This window comes from Prunus avium, chromosome 1, assembly GCF_965620075.1.
Source record: "Prunus avium chromosome 1, drPruAviu1.hap1.1, whole genome shotgun sequence".
Lineage (NCBI taxonomy): Eukaryota > Viridiplantae > Streptophyta > Magnoliopsida > Rosales > Rosaceae > Prunus > Prunus avium.
The window spans coordinates 61,261,052-61,284,226 of NC_142284.1; the positions used below are offsets into that span (position 1 = coordinate 61,261,052).

Here is a 23,175-nt window from a genome sequence, read left to right on the forward strand (position 1 = left end):
AAAACCTAAAACAGTGAAGGGAAGAAAAACTGGAGCAACAATCGCCTCGGTCGCTGACGCCGACCATCGCTGCTACCACACCGGTCACTCACCATCCTAGAACCCAAGTTAAGGCCATTGTCGGGTCTTTGTCTGCACCCTCGACACCACCAGGCTCCTTGTCCTCGCCGTGGAAAAACGGTCACACAGCTCTCATCCGTTTCGACATCCACCCCGCCATCAAAGCCTCTCTTTGATCACCCATCCCTGGAAACAAACGTGAAACAAGAATGGGAGGCAACTCTCTGCAATGCTTTGTTTCTCCAGAGACCGGAGCTGCCACCTTGCATGGCAGCACGCCACCTCGCATGGCCGTACGGACCACCTTGGATGAGCACCAACCACCGTGCAAGAACCAGGCCACGACTTTGGCCAAAACCTCTAAAGGCACCCAAGCTTCCTTCTCCACCTCTATCTCCTTCACAAGCACGGCAAAGCTTGGTTGTATGAGAGGACCAAAACCAAGGAGGGGGGACTTGGAAAACTTGCACGAATTGGCTCGGAGCCCAGCGCAAGCCACCGCAGCCCCGGTCGAACCACCAAGCTCCGACCAGCAAGACCGAAGAAGTATCCAAGTTTATCGGTGGTCGAAATCGCCACTGCAAGAGGAACTGGGAGGTCCAGAGCTATGGACCTATTCAGTCAGAGGCTACCGGAGCGCCGCTTACATCGCCTTCATCCTCTTAGCTCCATATGCCACAGTAAAGCCCTCCTCCCAGGCACCACACTCGTCTGCGCCGTGCCAAAAAGATAAGAACATATCTTCGTTAATAATTCAAGTTACTGTTGTGTGGTTAAAAACATTGTTTGATAATATATTAAATTATATTTTATTAGCATGTTGCCATAAAGTAACAGTGATCCCCCACAACAGTATTATAGCTTTGCTCGTCTCTGCATATAGTGATATGCATGTGATATTGTCAATATCCTATACAATATTCACATCAATATTAATATTATGGCTTATTATACACCATGCCATGTGAAGCAACCTAGGCAGACTCTTCTTTGCATGTAAGGGATCAATCATTATGTCTCACCACCACCCCCACCAAATATTATTATATGATTAATAATGTTATACCTGAAATACCACACTAGGATTTGGCTTTAGTCGCCACGGCACCAATATTATCATGTTCGCCATACCTGCTTTTTTGGGAACTGGCTGTAACATCATCCCATCTCGTGCTCAGCTTTACCCATGCGCCTACTAAAGAGAGAATAAATCTCTTCCTGCCATGCTATGCTAAAGTAATATATTATTAAGATGCCTTGTGGCCATTGCCATGACCCTTTATAAAGCCAACCACGTGAAGGCACAGAGTGTATATTTTTAGAGGAATGCTATTCACAATCGCTCTAAAGCGATTCTCACGACACTTGCTAGACACGTGTACACGTGTTCCCAATGTATTCTCCTTTTTATTTTTTTATTCTTCTCTCTTTCTTTCTCTCGGTTGCCTCGCGCTCTCTCTTATCTCTCTTCTTCTTCTCTCCGTCTCCCTCCCTCTCTTTCTTTTTTTAATTTTCTTTCTCTTTCTTCTTCTACTTTTGTCTCTCTTTTATTCTTCTTCTTCTTCTTCTTCTTAGTCTCCGTATCTCTCTGTGTGTAAATTTGGTTAAATGCCAGATGCCAAATACTGGAGGCAGAGATTTGAGAGGGAGGGATTATAGAAACCCCCAAAATTTCATAACCCAGAAAGGTTCACAACCCCCAATTTTTTTTCCGATAGTGCGAATATGGCCAAAGAAGAAAACTGGCGGAGAGAAAGTAGGAAAAAAAAAAAAAAAAAAAGAGGAGAGAGAATAAGGGGGAATTCGGAAGAAAAAGAGAACAGAGAGATAAGAGATAAGGAAATAAAGAGGAAGATTTGTGTTTAGTTGTTCTCTGGGCTTAAGCCCCTTTGTTAAGAAGGAGAAGAAGCAAGAGGAGGAGAGAAGAGAGGGAGAGAGAAGAGAGGGAGAGAGATACAGATAGAAGTAGAAGAAGAAAGAGAAAGAAAATTAAAAAAAGAAAGAGAGGGAGGGAGACGGAGAGAAGAAGAAGAGAGATAAGAGAGAGCGCGAGGCAACCGAGAGAAATAAAGAGAAAAGAATAAAAAAATAAAAAGGAGAATACATTGGGAACGCGTGTACACGTGTCTAGCAAGTGTCGTGAGAATCGCTTTAGAGCGATTGTGAATAGCATTCCTCATATTTTTATACATTTGACAAATGAGATGCACATGCCGATTTTATTATTGTGCATATTTGTGGCGCTACACCACCTTCATCTCATATTCAGTATGGCTTAGGGTGTTCATGTTTGACTCGGTAGTAAATGCCCATACATGTTAGAAATTACCACTCCACCAGCAATGCATGTATTCCTTAGCATCTGAGTGGCGAATATATTTACATACAAATACAACTGCTCCACCATGCTAATACATTACAGAGTACAGACCCACTTACACAATGTGCATTGTTATGTGATCAGCTCAGCATCACAGCTCCAAGGGGTGCTCGGACTAGCTCAATATCACCTCTCCAAAATGTGCTTAGCTCCGCTTGGTGCCGCAACTTGCATGGCAAATCTCCACGTTGCATGGAAAATCTCCACGTCACATGAATGACCCAAACACTTTGTATATATGGGTCATCCACCACCTTGCCACCTTGCATGGCCAACCACTATGCTTGCATGACCAACCACATTGCATGGTTGATTCTCCAAGGAACAAAAACTCTCCTCACCAAGGCACAGGTTGATCAACTCGTCTATGTATATCGGTCTCGCCAAACCTCCAACACCATGGTTTAAGAGAGACAAGGAAGTCCCACCATGGTTAAAGGAAGACAAGGAAAAATACATCTTCAGGTGGCAGATGACACATCTACCTCCGCGAATTAACAAATAGTGTGTCATACCACACAGTCATCATAAAACATCATCATAACATAGCATACAACATCACCACGCCATCATCCCTCATCATGTCATCATCACATACATCATCATAATGTTATAATGTGATATCACATGAGTAAACTCCATTACAGCTTATACACCAACCGAGACCTACAAAGGCTCGTCACCGATACTACTCGGCTCGGCCAACTGTTGACTTGAAAGTTCCCAGTCAAGAACACATTCTTAACTAGAAACTTGGGGACTCTGTTGATACCATCATTGGCCTCACGTGCTTTCTCCAATATAGTGGCCTCCCACGTGGGTTAAGTCTCATATACCCTATCATCTGACAAGGCAAGAAACCCATGCGCTTAAAGAAAGGCCCACGCCTCCTCCTAGCTGGCCTGACATGCCTAAGCAAGGGGACCACTTAAGTTGGTCTCCCACATGCCGCAAGCACCAAGATGGACCTCCTTCCTATGCCTCATGTAAACAGCCCATGCTGCGCATTAAACAAAGGGCACGCATGGCTCCCCTCTTCTGGCTATATAGTATGAGAGACCTCCCCTGCAGAGGGGAGGCCAAAACTCCCATGGCCAAGACTTATGAGAGACCTCCAGCAGGCTCTCCATGTATACTGTAATACTCATTCATAGAGAAATATAAACATCAAGATCTACAGTGGACGTAGCCCTATTCATGGGTGAACCACTATAAATCTGTGTAATGTGTGTGATTGTCCGGATATCCTTTACCCGTGCTAAAACACTCGTTAACAACAACCACCTCCACCAAATTTTTTCTACTATGACCATAGCAACCCAAAGCATAATGCCTACCCAGTACCCACCAACAAATTAAACTAGAAAATTATTACTGAAATGAGAAACCATAAACCAGAAAACAAAACACACTAAGCAACTAAACCCAATTTACATTTTTTCTGAAAACACAACCACTACAGATAAAGATTACCTGCACATAGAGAGAGGAACCCATATGCATAAGCCCATAAAATCAAAGCCCTAAAATCCAAACAAATCAAACATTAAGTAAATACAAGAAGTAGCTACACTATGAAAACTATCTGAGAGACCAACACTACAAGAAAAAGGTCAGTATTGACCAATTTTCTTGTGACCAATAATAGCCATTTTTCTACGTCACTATCCTACATCAGGTAGACCACACTAAATTATTTTAGGGGAAAACATAGCCTCCTTGTATAATATAAAATATGTAATGATGACCCAACTTAATCTTTAATTGGACGGTGGTTTGGCTTATATCAATCAGGGAAATTATATAATACTACGATAGTAAGTTAATGTGATACATCTTGTACACGTATTATAATATGGATGGACGATATTATTTCTCTCTTCCTTATAAGGGAATAGCATCAATAAATTTCCACTTATATTATCACACGTGTACAAGCTGTACCACATGGCCATACTACCATAGTTTTCTATAATCACTCAATTAAATTGACCCATACTAATTAATCGAATTATATGACGGCTGAAGTTTTAAGAAAAAAATGTTGGAAGTTTTATCTTTGCGCTATCTCCCGAACCGATCCATGCCCACAGGTTTCTCTTTTGACCTGTACCGTTTCTCTTTTTCTCATCTTAGTTATGGTCATCAAATATGTGTTATCAATTTTGTCCAAGACTGCATTGGAAAATGATAATGAACTACATCATGAAAATGTTCTTTCCAGGCCTTCATACCCAACAAAGAAAAGGGGAAGCAAAATTTTTTAAGATTTACTCATCTCAGTGTACATAAAAATGATGGAGAGCCAAAAACCCTCTTGGCCATTTATAAATACATATAAGCAGCCTCCCCCACTCTCCAACATTCTCGTATCATTTTTGTAACCATATCTAAACAGCTTTTCAGCTCTCCATTACCTACAGATTGTGCAAAGAGTCTCGGCCGCTATATCCATTTCATCAATTGAACATCCTCGTTCGAGGAACATGAGGTCAAGCTCACGCTGCATTATTTAGCTGGAGGGTCAATTTTATGTTCATAGCTGCTAACTCAGCTGCTAAATATTTGAAGACATAAGGCATTGCAACTGTCTCCATCCCTCTACTCGTCTGACAAGCATGGCAAATGACCTTCTTTGAGGCTCTTATGGGTGGCAGTCCCTTAACCGCACGTCCAACCCGTCTTTCTGGCTTGACAAATGAGGTCGTTAGGATGCTTCCACATATAGAACATACATCAGCAATGTGATAATCGGAACACGTATGAAGCCTGTCGTGCAACAGATATGCTGCCCCATGGGCAAGCATAGAGTCTCGCTCCATTTCACCAAAACGTATACCACCACCTCGTTTTCGTCCCTTGATAGGCTGGTGGGTGATCTGGTCTATCGTTCCAGTGGAACGAACCTGCATGTCAAATTGGAGTGTCACATGTGAGGCAACCAATAATTGAAAACGGAACTCTGAAAAAATATTAAAACTTCATGTGGTTAAAAATCTGAGTTGGTGATTTCTTACCTGATATTTGTCTGAAACCATATGTCGTAGGCGTTGATAATAAACAGGACCCATAAAGATCTCACATGTGAGTTCTGTCCCATAGACCCCGCTGTACATTACCTCTGTACCATGGTAGTTAAACCCTTTAACCTTTAACATTTCACCAAGTTCATCAACAAGTGTTTTCGATTGTTGTGGAGTATCTTCATTAACATTCTTTGAATTAGCAAATGGTGTTGCATCAACATATTTTCCATGTAAGCTACCTCCCTGTGACAAGAAACATGCAAGCATATAAAAGGACGTCTTCTGATATTCTAATGAAGAAAAACAAATCCAAAATATGGCATACAAGAGGAAGAAAATGTAGACTCGAGATGAATTCAGAGTAATTCGATCTTTTGATCACCAGTTAGTGGAAAACTATTTTTTTTGGTGCTTCCGCCTTACACAAAATCAGAAAATAGCACACTTCACAATATCTACCACAACGACCCTACATATCATGTATGAGAGAAACAGGAAACAAGAAACATCAAAATGTAAATTTATGCCCGTACAATTACTAAACCAAAACTCTATTATGACCCAAAAACAAAACTAAGACTATAACCCAAAATATATATATATATTGTTCGTTGCGCTGAAAATTCACAAAAATCCTGTTATCTGAATTTCCCTTTCCGGAAACTTGATGCCAATCAAGATTCATTTTCCTAAAGTCCTATTTGAACATTACCAAATCCCAAATTACCTTTAAAGCACCTTATCACTGCTACCTTACAACAGTCCGAATCACTACAGACAAGAACATCTGTGCTTTGTCTACAGGGGTGCACTGGCTGTGCATTTTTAAAATAACTTTTAACATCATAAAAATGAATTCTTTAGGTGCTAGTACCTTTGCAGCGACTGATTCCAAGAGCATTGCTATTGTCATCCTTGAGGGGAATGCATGTGGATTGATGATAAGATCTGGACGCATTCCTGTAACCCCAGAAAATGGCATATCAATATCAGGCCACAACTGGGAGCAAACACCCTTTTGTCCATGTCGGCTGCTAAATTTGTCACCAATGACAGGGTTTCTAGGGTGTCGAAAGCGTATGCTCGCCTGCTCAAAAAAGAAAATAGAAAACAATACAATTCAGGAAAAATAGAAAACGAATAGTATAATGAGCAAATCTGGGATAAACTTTTTAACAAACATTAACCTATAGTTCTCATGATAACAAGGAAGATTCAAGATGAAAAATATTAAAGTTGGATGTTCAAGTCACCTGCGATGCTTGATATATTTCAGAAAACATTAGGAAACGATATGGAACAAATTACTCTCAGCTTATTTGGTTATAAAGACCAAGCATAAACAGGTAGATTTGTTTCAAAGCAAGTAAAGCTCTTAACAATCACATTAAATGAAGCCAAAACAACTAACTGTAGAGAGGGCGAGTCTTTCCTCAGTTTGGGTACACAAAAATTATAAAAAATAATAGAAAAGACCAACTTTCTCCAACTACACACGGGTTGAAGACTGGAGTACAATAGTCTGGAAGAAAACTGACACTTGAAATGTCATCTAAATCACAAACCAAATAATGAAAATCTACATGAATGTAAGTTCACTCTCTTTTCTGTAGTGGCGAGCAAAAATGGTGCAGAATTGTGGACAAAAGACTAAATGCCACAACTACGCACATAAAAAATGGTGCAAAATTCAATATATTCAAAATTTTCAAATTCAGTGTCCAAGAACCAAAATTAGGAATCAGAATAAAGGTTGTCCACTTGCCTTCTGAAGAAGCTTCTTCCCATCAATAGCAACATAGTCAACGATAACAGGCTCTGAACCTTTGTGTTTGATGGATCTTGACTCATTTGTCACCTCATTATGAATGCTATACAATTCTTCGTTGGGTTTTATTGTCTGAAATTCCACATAGAATAGGATCACTATAGACATACATACATATATGAACATATTTAGGAACCTTAAGTTGCAGGAGCCAACTGTGCACATATACAACTACATATATAGTATTATTCAATTACCCGGACGTTAGCATCCGGATTTTGTTTTGACACAAACACCAGTCGCCAAGCAGAGGAGGCCGATCAACCGACCCTTGTAGCTTCTGGCTGCTGCCAAGTTTTTATCAATCTATTCCATTTTATTATTGCCTACACTACAAAGTTGCTTTAGTAATTTCCGTACAAGCTTAGATTTTCTCTTTTAACTATCAGGTGTGCTCCTCCACCCAAAACCCAAAATTTAAAACCTAAAACCTAAGCAAACAATTATCCAAGGGGAAAATTTATGTTTTATGTTTGTGTATATTATCAGCAAAACCGGAAATCACTTGGCCACTTAATTACCATCACAACCATTTCATTTTTATCAATGGACTGAGTTTTTCTATACAGTTTCCAATTTGTCAATTTTTTTTTTCAGGGATCAAAATTGAGGAGGTATCTAAAGGATGATGGCTTTGGATCATCAAACTACATTATTGAGTAAACGGTATATATATATCATCTCTTATTTTCGGTGATCCCAACTATCTGAGTTCAACATGATACAGAACAAGAAACACACAGAAGAAAATAAAATTCCAGAAACGAATGCTAACCTGACCAACATAAGGAAGACCATCTGAATCGATCGAGGAATTCTTATTGAGGTTACTTCTCCTAAAAAATTTCCGTGATCTATCTGACCTGCTCTTTTGATCAGACAAGTCAATTGTTTCTGTCTGAAAAAAACCATTATTAGGTGAGCAAGGGTATAAGTTAAAGAACAAGAAAACCAAAACCATCAGTACAGACATTGACTTGGTATCAAGAAAAAGAAAAAGAAAAAACAGATGAATAAGAAGGAACTTCTAATAAAATTCCTGAAATTGCCTTGTAAAAATGACTTTCAACAGTTAATATAGGGCACAACCATAAGTGCACATATACGAAATGCATAGGGCCACATGAATACAGGATTTTTCTAATACTCCAATTTATCAGACATGAAAGTTCGTCACGCTCTGCCTTTTCTTAACACATGAATACAGTAATTAAAAATTTAAGTCTAGCCTCCAATTTACTAGCTGAGTGATATTTAAGCATGAATATAACCACTAATATCATGACCAAAACAAAACCTAGAGTATACTGATCCCATGAGGCACCTCAAAACAAATTAATAAAAAGCAGAGCATAATGCATACACTTGTAGGGAACTTTTACTAGTGGCATTTTAAGTAACAAAGAAGAAAGACTATTTATAGTAGCATCATAATACTGCCCGAAAAAAAAACCTGATAAATTAGTCCATGAAACATTCCACGATCCACAGATGACTTGTTTAAAATCATGGCATCCTCCATATCATACCTAGGTGTCATAAGGAAAAAAAAAAGGCAACGAATAAATGGTAAAAAAAGAAAAGAAATAACTACAAATAAGCTTTATATATCTAAATTTCTCACCCAGTATATGACAGTACAGCAACGATTGCATTTGTGCCTGTTGGATATTCATCAATGCAATACTTCTTATATGCACTTGTACGTACAATGGGAGACTGAGGAGTCTGAGAATGCCCAAGACAATGAACAGGGTGAGGGGAAAAAAAAAAGCATTAAAAAAGCTTGATGAACAGACGATAACTATAAAATAGTAATCGATTTAAATAAGAGAATTTGTCACTTCTATAAGGGCGCATGTCTCCCTTGCACAAGGAAGGTGCAGAGACTAGAAAACATTCACCATGCACCGACATTCATCAAGGGATGAAAAGACAGAAACTATGTACTAGTGAATGAAGTTTATTTAAATAAGACAATTTGTCACTTCTACAACAAGTTTGGTCACATGCTTCCCTTGCACAAAAAGGTACGCACACTAGAATATATTAACCATGAACCAACATTCATCCATAGATGAACAGACAATTATGATCCACTTCTACAACAATATTAACTCACAGTCCCCACAATGAAATATTGGCAGGATAAAGCAGAAATTGTACAGGACCAGTCAAAGATTTAGTAGCGTGAACACGAAAAGAGAACATAATAAGATTGATAAGACAATTAATCACTGTTTCGACCCCCCAAAAAAAAAAAAGAGACAATTAATCACTGAGCAGTCCCTGACCAACTGTTCATATATGAAATCAGTAACTTAAATTATCTCATATGATTTTGTACACACAATGAAATAACAAGATAAAAAGGAGAACCTTAAGATGATACAGCTTTTGATCTGCACGATTGCAAAGTGCTTGCAAAGAGAAGGCCATTGTTTGTTTTGCCATCTATAATTCAAAGACAAAGAGAATGTAACAAATTGAGAGTAAGCAGATTCCAAAAAATAGCAAGAGCTTTATACAACATAGAGCTTCCATTCAACAATGACCAAGGACAGACAAGAGGGTAAAACTAATAAGAACCTGACACTGGTACATATTTCGTGGGCTCTGATTATGATCTGACCAGGGTGTAAGACTAGCGACGACACTAAGCATTCCCGTTGGATGAATTTCTTCATGAGTTGCAGGGAAAGCATCTTTCCTTCCACCATCTCGACCGTCAGGACATCTTATTTCCATGAAAACCTAATGTCGCACATAGAAACCAGTTAGTCATACTATTGGTGCCCTAGCTGTAGCAATCAGGAAATGTACAAGATAATTGTTATCAAGGCAGGAAATACCTGTTCAAAGGGCCCAATAAGTTCAATATTTTGACCTTCATCAGAAGGAATTGAAATATTCTTAACTGGCCGAACAAATCTAGAAGGAGAAGTGAAAAGGTACAGACCAGGATAGGCCCCACGCGAGCTTAAGGGTACATATCCCACTTCTAGATCATCAGGAATCTGAGATATATCATTTCAGCAATAAGATCAGGGACTGAGATTACAACGAAAATCAAGGCTGAAAAAAGTAGTAAACAAAAATAAATGAAGGGAAAAAACAAACCACTGAAGAAGCTGACACTTTCAGCCTCCTTAACTGAGCCACAACTTTCTCAATTACTTTGGAAGATATAGAACCAACAACACAGCCATCTAAAAGAACAGAAAGATTTGCAGGAGGACCAGCTTGAACCAGCTTTGGCACTGAAGATATCATTTGAAGCTCACTCAGAACAGTGAGAATAGACTCTCGGATATTCAAGAAGTTTCTAATATTTCCTTGTGCATCAAAGTAGGATGTAATTCCTGTCATAAATAAGATGGAATCAGTTATTGGGTGTTGCATCCAAGACGAGTGTGGCAATAAACAATAAATTGGGAATATAACAGGCAAAGAACTAATAAACATCCACATGACATGAAGAAAAATAGTTTTGTAGCTTCTAAGTATGATATTACTCAGTTTTTTGTTTTTGGGAAAAAGAAACAGAATTTTATTAAAGTAGGAAAGCTTTACAAAGAGTAGATAAGGACCCACAAATCCAACATTATAGAAGAAATCCTTAAAATCATCCAAAATCGATGCCCATAAAGCTGCCCTATGTCTGTCGATATCCTTGAGGCTTCTTCAGTTCTTCAGGGTCAACATAGGGCTTAAGCTTTAATCAGTTCATAAACTTAAAAATGGTCTTCCATGTCAGTTGAGAAAATAAGTTACTCTTGAGTTGGCATTCATACCAGGCCTCAAGTGCTAACTAGAAAATATATCTGATCACAATAAGCGAAACTAATGCTCCTTATTCCATCAATTTTTTTCCCTTTTCATTCCTTATATGTGTGACATAAATACGACTACTAAGTTGATATTTAAGAAAATGTGAGTAAAGAATTGATCTTCTTCACTTTATAACTTTAGTCCATGATCATCCATTTGATAAATAATATAAATTTAAACGTTAGTTACCAAATTTTAAAAGAAAATTAAATACATCCCAGAAAGAAAAGGGCCAAATATGTACTTACTACAAGTGGAAGTCATATGGTTCAACAAGCCACACGGCTCTCCATCAGGTGTATGCACCGGGCAAAGAAAACCCCAAGATCTGTAAAAAAAAAAAACAAACAAATATATATACATATTTAACGTGATTGAACCCAATTTTAGTAATGGAGTCAACATGTCAGATCCTGAATAACCTCGCAAGAAAATACATACTCAGGTAGCAATTTCCGCACGCTTGTGGTGCGAAGTCCAGCAAATGAAGCTCCTCGATGGACGGCACGAAAATGAGATAAGTAACGCAAATAATTAAGCCTCTCTGCCTGAACCGTTAAGCCTGCCCTCTAAGAAACAACACAGAAAATAAATGAGTCTTCAAATTTTATAGAGATAGCGTGATATTATATGTGCAATAATATTTTTCTCCATCTCTTCTTTGTCTCCCTCTATCTTGCCCATCTCTTTGTCGCACTGATGTGATGCAAGAGCGTAAACATAAATGTTCAAGGACCTTTTTAAGACTATTCTCTTCAAAATCTACTCCCTGGAAATACACCCATTTTCCTCCCATCCAGCTTCAAATTAACATAGTGATTGTTTGGAATAACAGATTACTTCAGGTCACAAGTTTAGGACATATTTACGCATCGTTGCTCTATATAAAGAACTGTATTGTACTCCATTGAGATGCAATATACAGACTTTCCCTCTTACTTTGTCTCAATTTTCTTTCAACAATACCCAAGCTTTTACTCTATAATAACCAACAGTCTATCATCGTATGTATAAAGCTTTTATTTTCTTTTGTAGTCAATTTATAAATGGAAGTTTTTTATAACGAACTCTAATTAGATGGGTCAAAACCATATAATCTTGATGATATTTACCATCAGGAACAGCTCTAGGAATAAACAATGAATGGTGGTCATCGCTCCATGAAGACCATCCTCAACATAAAAGCCTCATGTCTTATAATCAAATCAATTGCCAACCTAGGAAGCTGCACCCTAGCACGGGGGTAGTGGAAAGCGCCCAGTCTAACAAGTGCCATACGTCAAAGTCAAAGCATGGCCTCAATATCATACAAATTTAACCTGGCTATCAATCAGTTGGGTGGCTGTTTGTAATACAGAAGAACGCAATTGTTTATCACAACCATTATTCAAACAATGCTGTTTGCTTGGATAAGGAAAATCCAAACAAATATTAGCATTCCAAGTCTTAAATTTTCTGATCATTAGTTGGACAACCGCCAACATGATTAAAAATTGGTGCATTTCAAGCATTAAATATACCCTACTAATTTGAAGTTTGATGATAACACAACTTATCATTAAAAAATAATTCAGAACATCCTATGAACCATGAGCTTGTATAATCAACATATTACTTAGCTGGTTTAAAGAAGAATTAATTCAATATGTCAAAAAGATGCTGATATGAGAAAAGCGGAAGGGAATGAATTTAGTACAAATGTATGACAAGGAAAAGTTAAAGCATATAACCAAAAAGCCCATACCTGCTGCAAATCTAGACCTGATTGCGTAACAAGCCTTCCGGTTTTCAACATATTTTCAACAGCTAAACTGATGTGCTTTGAAGGATTTTTATCCAAAACCTTCTTTACATTTACTACTGCATTAACAGGATGCAAGTGTTAATTCATGAGAGAAAAAGAATGCACATATCTTGATTTATAGAAGATATCTAAAAAAGCATATTAGAGCAAGTGCAAGTTGTGTAACACACAGCTGAAAAGAGAGAGGAACAGGAATAATTTAAGAATAATTTTAAACAAAATTTTCAATATAAGAAAGAAAACACCTACAGCTGCAAAAATCAAAAGTCTTGCTTTTGTTGTTGATCTGATCTTGAAGAAGTTTTTTGGCCCTTTGCAACCAATCTTCTAGTTTTTCCTAGAAACATGATAAACGGTAAGTGAATAAAACCTGAACTCAAAGACAAATAAACTGTAATCTATTAATAATCAGATCTTAGTATTAGAAAGATGGACATGTCACTAAATCCAATCAAAATCATTAAACGAAAGATAATTTGCTCCCAAATAAATATTGTTCGCAATAATGGGGCCAAAAAACCTATGTTCTAGTAGTAAGAAAAAACAAAAGTGAGAAGACAGGAATGGCTTTACAACATCAAGACAGCTATGGCGGCATTTGTTCGTAGAAATGTAATATCCACCGGTATTGTACCATGTAGTCCTACCTTCCATTCGGTATGAAAGAATATGGTAAGAGTAATATATTGTCAGCTACGTGAACCCCAAAAAGCAGCGGCATCCAAACAAAAGCAAGAATCCCCGTCCCATAATAACTCAAAAAACTACTTACAGATAAATAACTGGTCAAGAACTTAAGGATATCAAATGGATGAATCTTTGGATTTGATCATGCCTCAATCGCAATATTTTTAACTCCCAACTAAAAGTCATTTGGCAGGGATGGATTAGCCTTAACCAGGAAAACAATTTTATTTTAGTATTAACCACTAAATTGCTACATATTAAATAAGCATATCAAAAGATGCTATTTAGAAACATACTACTTTACTAAACACATACATATTCCCACACCCTAGACATGCTTCAAAAAAATAATTCATTACACAACAATGCTCTGCACACTTACACTAGCAGAAAACCTTGACATCCTGGTGTGCACACCAGGCATCCAAACAGTTTTGCTTTTACCAGGGATTGGCACTATACAAACTACCACAAAAGCTTCCACACACAAAAAGTAATCTCTGAAAAATGACAATTTAATTTTCTACCTTGAGATATATGGTAATCAAGTGACCAGGGAGTAAGACTTCATGATTTTGCAAGGCATCTGGATTGTCTGGCAAGGATGTCTGATCCATAAGAGAAAAAAGCTTCTGCACCATAAATCTAGAGATACAAAATGTGAGAAGTGATGCACAAAACCAGCGGAGAAGAAATACATTTTTCGTGATCAAAACTGTACATGGATCTATATACACAGAGAGAGAGAGAGAGAGAGAGAGAGAGAAACCAACATGAGCAGATTGAATTTGTCAAAACCTTTATCAAGGTGAACAAATATGTAGTCCTCTAGAACAGCTTCTCCAACCTACATATTGAACAGTTAGCAGAAATAAGCTGCCAAACAAACCACGCCACCAGTAAAGTAGTTTTCTTTTCCCCAATTCCTTTGGACCAAAAGGAGAGGCAAAGTTTGCAGAACAGTACTTACAACAGAAAGATCACTTTCATCCTCCAGTCCACGCATAAGAGGTCGGAAGTGCCCTCCTGATTATGATAAAAGGGATCAGTAAAAATAACTAATATTATAAATCAAATCTGAAAGGCCATGATAAGACAATAGTAAGTACCAATGTGCTCTAGACATTGACGGCGAGTGATAAAGTCTCTCACTTCATCTAGAATAATGTGTGCCCGCTCACCCACAAGCTGAGTGCCAACATTACCCTTTCCTTTCTCATATTTATTGACATCGCAACTCTCATCTTTCTCAACATAGCAACATGTCAAATTTTTATAAATTTCGTGATCAGTAGTGTCAATAAGAGCCTGTTAAGAACAATCAGGCGAGTTAGCAAAGAATATCTATTACACCACAACACTCCAAATATGTTATCACAGATGATGTATTAATAAATGTGTCAAGGAATTAAATATCCCTAATATATAGTATAAAATGATCACAATTAAAAAGTTCTCTTTGTTATCATGAAGCCATAAACAAGACCGGAAAATTTGTAATTCATCAACAAGAATTAATAATAAAATACCTGAAGTTCTTTGCTTTTTATAACTAATAAGACAAGGAAGGCATTTTTGTCAAACTAGCCAAGTCTGCATAAAAGATTCACCTCTATCCATACAAAATATAAATCTTCTTGCAAATACAATCTCATTACTATTGTTTTTATCTCAGTCTCATTACATTTGGAACCACTACAATTAAAGTATAGAGAGAGAGAGAGAGAGAGAGAGAGAGAGAGAGAGATATCAAAACAAAAGTTAAAACACATAGATATTTTATTTTCTCCCAACTGGTGTGTTATGTGCAGGTATGCTACTGAGAGTATGGATCATTAATTTCTTTTATACCCAGTAGCCTCACATTTATGGGCTCCGCTGTTTAGGGAGGCAGTTTTATCGTGGGGGAACCATGTTTCATGTACTGCATTGCTTGGAGAGAGGTTTAATTTTTTTTGGAGGAAAGAAACAGGGAGAAGTTCTGGGAAGATGTGCTACATTAGCTTTTTTTTTTTTTTTTTGGGTAGTGTAGGGTGGAAAGGAATAGGGGAGTTTTTGATAATGTTAAGGATGATGAGATAGATCAGTTATGGGATCAGATTCGGTTTGGGCACCCTTGTGGGCATGTACTTTATCAGAATTTAGGGAGTTTACCCTTTATTTTATCTATTAGGATTGGAAAGCAGTATTGTAGGGACATTTGTTTCAGGTGCAATGTGGGAGTGAGGTGTCTTAGTTTTAAGATTCTGGCTGTTGCATTTTTGGTGAATTTCTTGTTCACCATTTGTACATATTGGTTTTTTAATATAATTGTTGTTTCTTATAAAATAAAATAAAACCATAACTAAGAGTCTTCAGTCTGGGGCATGACAATAGATAGTAATGCAAAAGATATAGCAAACACAATGATGCTATCCAATACAACTAGTAAAAAATTACAAGATATGCAAGTGATTGAGAAGAACTTCACCAAAAGTAAAAAATAAAAATATCTGTAACAGTATCATCAAAAGCACCTTTAAGACAAGACCCACAGGAAGCAAGTATTCCCTCCCTTGTATCCTGCAAAGTTCAAATTATATAATATATACACTTAGTTGCGGCTCAATATAGCAAAACCAAAATTCTTCTCTAACCCGCTTACCAAAATCCAAGTCTTGCACTATCATTACGAAGGTAGTACAATTTGACTGTTACTGAAGATTGATCTTCTCTTGCACACCTGGAATGACAGTAAAAGTAGAATCAAAATAATAAACTGCACAACTTTTTCCAAAAGGAAGCTGCAACTGCAAACCATTGTTCCTTACAACTAAGGATGGCAGTTCAAATCCATATATTCAATTTGAGTCTGCATCCATCGTTCCACTTGTCAAATTGAATATGAATTTGATATATCCAATCTAATTATAAACCAATCAGAGTTTAATATAAATTTTTCATCATGCCAATGTATATTAAATTATGCTTGCATGCATAGACAACAACATAATCTGCTACCCCATTTCATAAAATAGAAAAAGGAAAATACAACAATGGGGGCACGGTGTTTCCTAAACTATACGCAACTAAAACAGCAAAGCAAAAACCAAAGAGAACAAAACAAAAACAAAAATTCATGACCAGACCACCAATCCTTAAAATCATAGGAAACTGAAGTCCATAAAGATGTCCAGAAACGAAATTTGTCCACAAATGATCCACATCCTCCCCCTAACACCCTTAAAAAAAATTCCTATCTCTCCTTCCAAACAACCCAAATATTGCCAACACATCACATCTTCCAAGCACCATGCAATTGTCCACCCTCCAAAAAACTTAGGTTTCTCACAAAGTAATGGATTACAAGGTTCTGGGCTGCCCAATTCAATCTGAACTCCCTAAATAGCCTTATCCACAAAGAATGCCCCCACTGAGAATGGAGCATTAAATGACTCAAAGATTCAACATCTCCTTTGCACATTACACCACAGGAGAAAGGCTCCAATATGGTTTCCTCCTCTGTTATAATACCTTAGTAAGAGTTAAGTACAGTTAAGCTAACTTTTAATAAATGATTTTAGCATTTTGATACTACATCGGTAAGACTTAAGGGGGTTTTCTTTTCAAGTTTGGTACCAAAACTTTAACCCATGTCTCATTCCATAACCTGAACTTTAATTTGTCCCAACTAATCCCTAACCTAATTTTTGTCTATGTACCAACTTAAATGTTTCTGAATATTATCTCATGGGCAATTTTGGCACTTGCATAGTGTGTGTCATCTATGTCCTCAATGATAATGAGGAGAAAGACACAATTTCCATCAGATCTGTTACGTGTTTTTAAAGTTTGATTCAGAACTTATCAGACAAAAAAGAAATAAAAATTGAAGTACCCAATTGAGACAAATTATAGTTTAGGTCATAATTCAGGTACAAATAAATATACAGTAAATTTAGTTTTCCAGTATTCTACCAAATGACTATTATCGTATTAATTTTGTTATTGTTCTTCATTAAGTTAAATATTTTATGTCCTCATTAAGTGCAATGATTAAAAATCCAGTGGATGCTTGGATTGGGTCTCATTTCATAGAACTCACTAATTTCCATTCCAACTTCTATCCCTATTTTTCTGTTGTTTATTTCTGGAAATCTATTTTCCACGGTGATCTGGCACTTTTACAGCCGCTGGACAGCAGGATCACCCTGTCCCAAAGCCCTAGAGGCACCAACCCAAACTACACTTAGGCCTCCTATTGATAATAACAGAGAAACTAACAGAAGCCAAGCAACCACTCAGCCACTTCCTCCACCTACTACCAAAACCCTTTCATCTCCAGCACATGATCGAGGAAGGCCCAATCCACATGGTAACAAGATTTCTCAAAAATCATCTTAAAAGCAACTCCTTCCTTCTTTCTAACTTGAAAGTCCTACACAACTTCATTGACAACTGAGCCAAAGTAGAAAAGAAATCTCTAACCAAAGCTCCTTGGGATTTGGAAATAGTCTCCTCCAAGCACTCCCTCAATCTCCTAGATAGCACTTTACAATAATCTTGTACAAGCTAGTGATCAACTTACAGGGCAGCAGTCCTTACCTTCAAAGGATGGGTCTTCTCATAAATCAAGCAGATAGAGGTTTGGTTAGTGCAAGGCATTGACAACCCGGTTGTGAAAGAACTACTGAAAAACCTTCACCAAATCAGCCTTAAGAACCTCCCAATACTAAGAACCTTCAACAAACCATCCATACCAGGGGACTTATCACAATCAAAAAGATGAATAGTCCATTGTGCTTGAATCTGGCATTCACAAGAAATTTAAATGATTAAGAGGTGGAGAAGTTGGCTTCATCATTTCACTTTATGGAAAGGGTTCATTTGACGACCACAAGACCAGATTCAAGGGCTTGGAGAGTTGGATCTACACTTCTCTTGTAAATGTTTTTTTAGATATCTTTGTGGAGATGACGATGGTCTCAATTTTTATCCAACGGGTTTGATATGGAAGGCAAAATTTCCCCCAAATGCCACAGTTTTGGCATGCCTGGCCGCACATATAAATTAGAAGAGAAGACCAAGTGTGTGCTGTCTCCAACTCCAAGCTGGTGTGCTACGTGTAGCAAAATGGGGGAGAGTCAATCATGTCTTTCATCATTGTTCTGTGCAACAAAAGGGTGCTTCCCATCATAAGGATTCTCCAGATGAAGAGCAACAGAAGAATTTTCAAGGATTACAAGGGTTCTGTCTGTCACTTTGAACCTCCGTCAACAGTCTCGGAGACTATAATATAACCCAAGCAGTCTAACCCCCAGGGTGGACCCCAACCAAAAGGTGACGTGATTTTCTGGCTGTCTCTTTGGGCCCCTATTTCTAATGTTTTTCCAAGGGCGTTACCTTTGCTGCCACTTTGTTAGACTGGACGGCAGATACCAGTTAAACCACTTTCTTTCCTATTTAGTTTTGAATTTGATGCAGATCTATTTCCGTTCTGTTTTGTTTTCATGAACTTGTCCATTGATTGTATAGTTTAAATCTGTGATTAACAAAAGTTTCTTTTTCTTATTAAAAGAAGAAAAAAAACATATGACATTTCATAAACTAGGACTAACATTATTATTACTAATACCAGTAAATGAGTTATAACAGAATGCGTCAAAACAACTTTATTATAAACGCACATATGTGTGGAATTTAAAGAGAGAACCAACCTTATTACAACTGCCTTATCAGTATATCCTTCCTTTCGATCACGAAATGAATTTCGCACCATACTCGTTGGCTGGAAGACAAAAAGACAATCGCATGAAGCAAGTTAATATCCTCCCCCAGAACTATCTTTGAAAATCCATAAAAAAAACTCTCAGTAAGGTACTTGCCAATATCATAATATTTTTCTATTTCTCTAAAGAAGTAATTGTGGGATACACAAAGAGGAGCAGCCTTCACTTACATAATTCCGCTTTGGCAATATGACAAGCCGAACAACTCTCTCGAGCCCATTTAACACAAAGTAACTATAGCACGACAAAAACAAACAGTTATAAAAAAATAAAAAATAAATAAAAACGGAGAAAATGAACCGAAATCAAAATAAAAACAGACAGTGCAGCTAGTAAAGACATCTCACATGATGACATGATATGAAAAAGAGAAATCAAAATACTCACCCACCCATTTCTGATGACTCTTCTTTGCAAGAAACTAGCTTTTCGGGATTAGCACCTCTTAAGTGGCAAAGCTTTGACTGCACTTTACAAACCATCCATCAAGAACAAGACTAAAACAGAAGACTCCACAAAACATTTTGGTTAACATTTATAGCAGGGTTCACCAAATATCCAATTTTGGCCATCTTGCTCTTTTGAATCCCCTAATATCACTAGCCCTGCCCTTAAAACTATAAACATTTTCTATAAGTACCAATTAGAGGAGATTTAACCCCCAAAGGCACCCTCAATGCTTATTCTTAAACGGGAAGAGAAGCCAGCAGACCAGAAGGCAATTCGGATCAGATGCACCATATGAACACTTAGCATGTCTCAACAACCAAGTGGACTAAAATCACAAAGTGATGCATAACTTCATACCAATTTTTAGGTGAAATGACAAGAAACATCTTATGATAAATAAATGATAAGAAACAGATTAGTAATCTCCAAGATTTTGGCATGGACTTCAGACAAAAATATATACAAGATTTATATAGACAGAAGGGCATACATTTTTGAATATGCTCAAAGAAATATGTAACTGATGTACAATTATTGAAGGAGGTGTACAAGTAGTGAAGTGGGCTTGACACCATATGAGTATTAGCATGCAAGACATAAATTGCTTAAATGTTTCACATCTACATTTAATTTGTCATATTTGAATCTAGCACCTTGCTTAACTGCATGATCAAATATTCCGAAAACCACTCAGGAATATGAATACATACATCATTAACTAATCATACAAACAAAACAAAATAAAAGACTTCGTAAAGTTAAGGATCAAAATACGAGAATACCGACCATTAGCATGATGGGAAGCTGCCCAAAATTGAAATTCTCTCTTATAGCGGGTCCGTCATTATACTTAAAGTAAACATCTGCCATGAATTTCCCTGTGTAGGAAAGTTTAGCCTGTCTACACTGTTTAAACAACCACAACCCATTAATGCCTATAATGTACTGAATCATACATTCATACACATATACATATATGAGTGTTTGACACTTACTTCGAAAGGAAGCAGCTTTCCACGGGCAGTTTTTGATTCTTCCTTTTGAGGTGGGAATAAAAAAGGTTTGCCAAACCAAAGTAAGATATGAGTCAAGAATAAACGCCATTCCTTTCAGTCTAACAATGCAATGATTAGCTTTGAACAAAATCACATGTAATTTCCATGAATTCAATCCAACGAAAGATTAAAAGCTACTAGCCTGCAAACAAAACAAATGGAAAATAGAAGGTAAATAATAAAATTAAAAAGAAAAAAGAAAAAAGAAAGGATATTTGCAAGGCTTGTTCCGGTGGAAGAGTCGACCACTTCGATAGGCTTGATTTTATTGAGCATAGTCTCAAGACCAGTTGTGACAAAGTGATCGAATGACTCTATGTGGTGCCTGAAGAGCTCACGCACCGCCGCGTAGTCCTCCGACTCAGCCGATGGCTTCCCAAACATCTTCTTCATCTTCTCTTCTCTCTTCGACGTCATTCTGATTCTGTTCTGTGCTGTTCGTTAGCTCTGTTCAGTGAACAACTGAAGAAAGAAGCTGGATTTTTTTTTTCTCTTGTTTTGTGTTTTTTGTTTAAGTCCTTCTCGGTGTTCCTCGGAAGTGTAAAATTGCAGTCGCAGAGGTTTTCTTAGCGTTTTTAGGGTTTTATTAGGGTTTTGTAGTTTTTGGGTTGCTGTGTTGGTTTGTCATTGTCTGGTCGAGTTGGGCTTTTCTGTTAGCCCAACGTTTCACGAGTAGTATTGCTGCAGCTGGGCTATAATGAGGGGGATTTTGTGCGGGGGTTGAGGTAAGGGTTAAATAGATTTATATTTTTTCTGTTGGGAGGGTTAAATACACTATTGGTCAGTGGGTTTTACACAAAAATTCAATTTGGTTGTTGAAAAAGAAAATTTAACCAAATTGATCACTATATTTTCCAAAGTTTACAATTTATATACATCACATTATCGATAAGAGTAGTTTAGAGGATTATCCATTACTATTTGGCTATTACACGAGTCTCTATTGTCCCTTTTAGATTTTTTACTTTTCGAGAGTTATTATCTATATAAAGAATTTAACATTTCTCCGTTTAATATCTGTATCATACACGTACGTACGAATTTTTCATTAATACTTCCATTTTCATGCACTTATTTTCATGTTTAATATACGTGTCATTTACAAAATTTTCAATAATACACACAAAATTCATGTATTATACGCATAATTTTCACATATTATTGAATAAAAACAATATATATTAAATTATTTATATAAATCCTATTAAAATATTATATATTGGCTGAACTTTTCAGTTCCAGAGAGTTAAGTGAGAAAATTTCGGTTTCAGAGTGTAAAGTGAGAAATTAAGACTCTAGTATAGCCACGCGGATACTCTTTTAAAAAATTTAAATAAAAAAAATCAGCGCCTAGCGCTATTAGGCGTGTCTTTTTTTAAATTTAATTTTTTAATAAAAAAAAGTACAGATGTACGGCTATATTAGGGATTTTAAAAAAAAATAAATAGTATAGCCGCACGGCTATACTAAGGGGGGTTTTTTTTTTAAAAAAAAATTAATAGTATTGCTGTGCAACTATACTATTTAAAAATTAAAAAATAATAATAATCTGCTGCCTAGAGGCTAAGCAGGTTTTTTTATTTATTAATAAATTCACGTGTTTTTTACAAAATCTTCAATAATACACACAAAATTCACGTATTATATATAGAATTTTCACAAATATGATCATTTTCTTTTTATTTTTTCAATAATATATGAGTGATTTTTCATAGAATGGACCCCTAGAAAGTTGATCGGTGCATAAATTACATATCATTTTGTACCCTTTTAACTTATGATTTGGTTATGTTTTTGAGTTAAACTTGTGCTTTTAATCCTTTTTGTGTTTATCTTTCAGTTCATTGAGCTTTAGGTAATAATGATGGCTTAAGAGAGCATAATTCATGCAATTCAAGCATGTTAAGGCCTAATTTGGATGAATGGATGAAGAGCTTAAAGACAAACTCATTTTGGCTACAGCCCCCTGCCAGTCCAGTTCCGTAGGTCATATTGCAAGCATTGTTTCAACAACCTACATAGCTCGAATGAGGCCACATTCTTCATGAAAGTTGTTCCAATTGGTGTGTACTATAACATATCCAAAATTCAGCCTCATTGGATAAATCTGGAGTCCGTTACCTAGCAAACACAGAACCATGCTCAGGATGGATCTTATCAGCGCGGAAAATGAGTTAGCAATTTGTTTCGGCCTTAACTTCTTCCTCCGACCTTGGATTGGCCCAAATAACATATGGCTGGAAAGAAGACATTCTGAACTTCAATTTTGAGTGCTTAAAGTCCTAA

The 23,175-nt window shown here is 37.0% G+C and overlaps 1 protein-coding gene across 1 annotated transcript; it reads right to left on the minus strand.

Annotated features, from left to right (window-relative positions):
* Positions 1–4,685: 4,685 nt before the first annotated feature.
* Positions 4,686–21,460, minus strand: NRPA2 (nuclear RNA polymerase A2). The gene is made up of 27 exons (XM_021968982.2): positions 21,105–21,460; positions 20,830–20,909; positions 20,621–20,740; positions 19,772–19,848; positions 19,555–19,618; positions 19,313–19,383; positions 16,261–16,338; positions 16,133–16,178; positions 14,726–14,924; positions 14,587–14,642; positions 14,390–14,463; positions 14,144–14,261; positions 13,179–13,266; positions 12,870–12,985; positions 11,567–11,694; positions 11,374–11,453; positions 10,415–10,656; positions 10,147–10,311; positions 9,884–10,048; positions 9,674–9,748; positions 8,919–9,022; positions 8,748–8,823; positions 8,070–8,192; positions 7,232–7,366; positions 6,341–6,553; positions 5,458–5,709; positions 4,686–5,346 (listed from the first exon to the last, which is right to left on the minus strand). The coding sequence occupies exons 1-27, from the start codon at positions 21,304–21,306 to the stop codon at positions 4,939–4,941; spliced, it is 3,555 nt and encodes a 1,184-aa protein (XP_021824674.2). The 5' UTR covers positions 21,307–21,460; the 3' UTR covers positions 4,686–4,938.
* Positions 21,461–23,175: the final 1,715 nt, after the last annotated feature.

Excerpts from the sequence above, each read along its gene's own strand:
- NRPA2 (XM_021968982.2), bottom strand. The coding sequence starts at position 21,306 with ATGACGTCGAAGAGAGAAGAGAAGATGAAGAAGATGTTTGGGAAGCCA. Across the intron at positions 10,312-10,414 it reads AAGTGTCAGCTTCTTCAGTG|ATTCCTGATGATCTAGAAGT; the intron begins GTTTGTTTTTTC and ends GATATATCTCAG. Across the intron at positions 9,749-9,883 it reads GAAATATGTACCAGTGTCAG|ATGGCAAAACAAACAATGGC; the intron begins GTTCTTATTAGT and ends TTTGAATTATAG.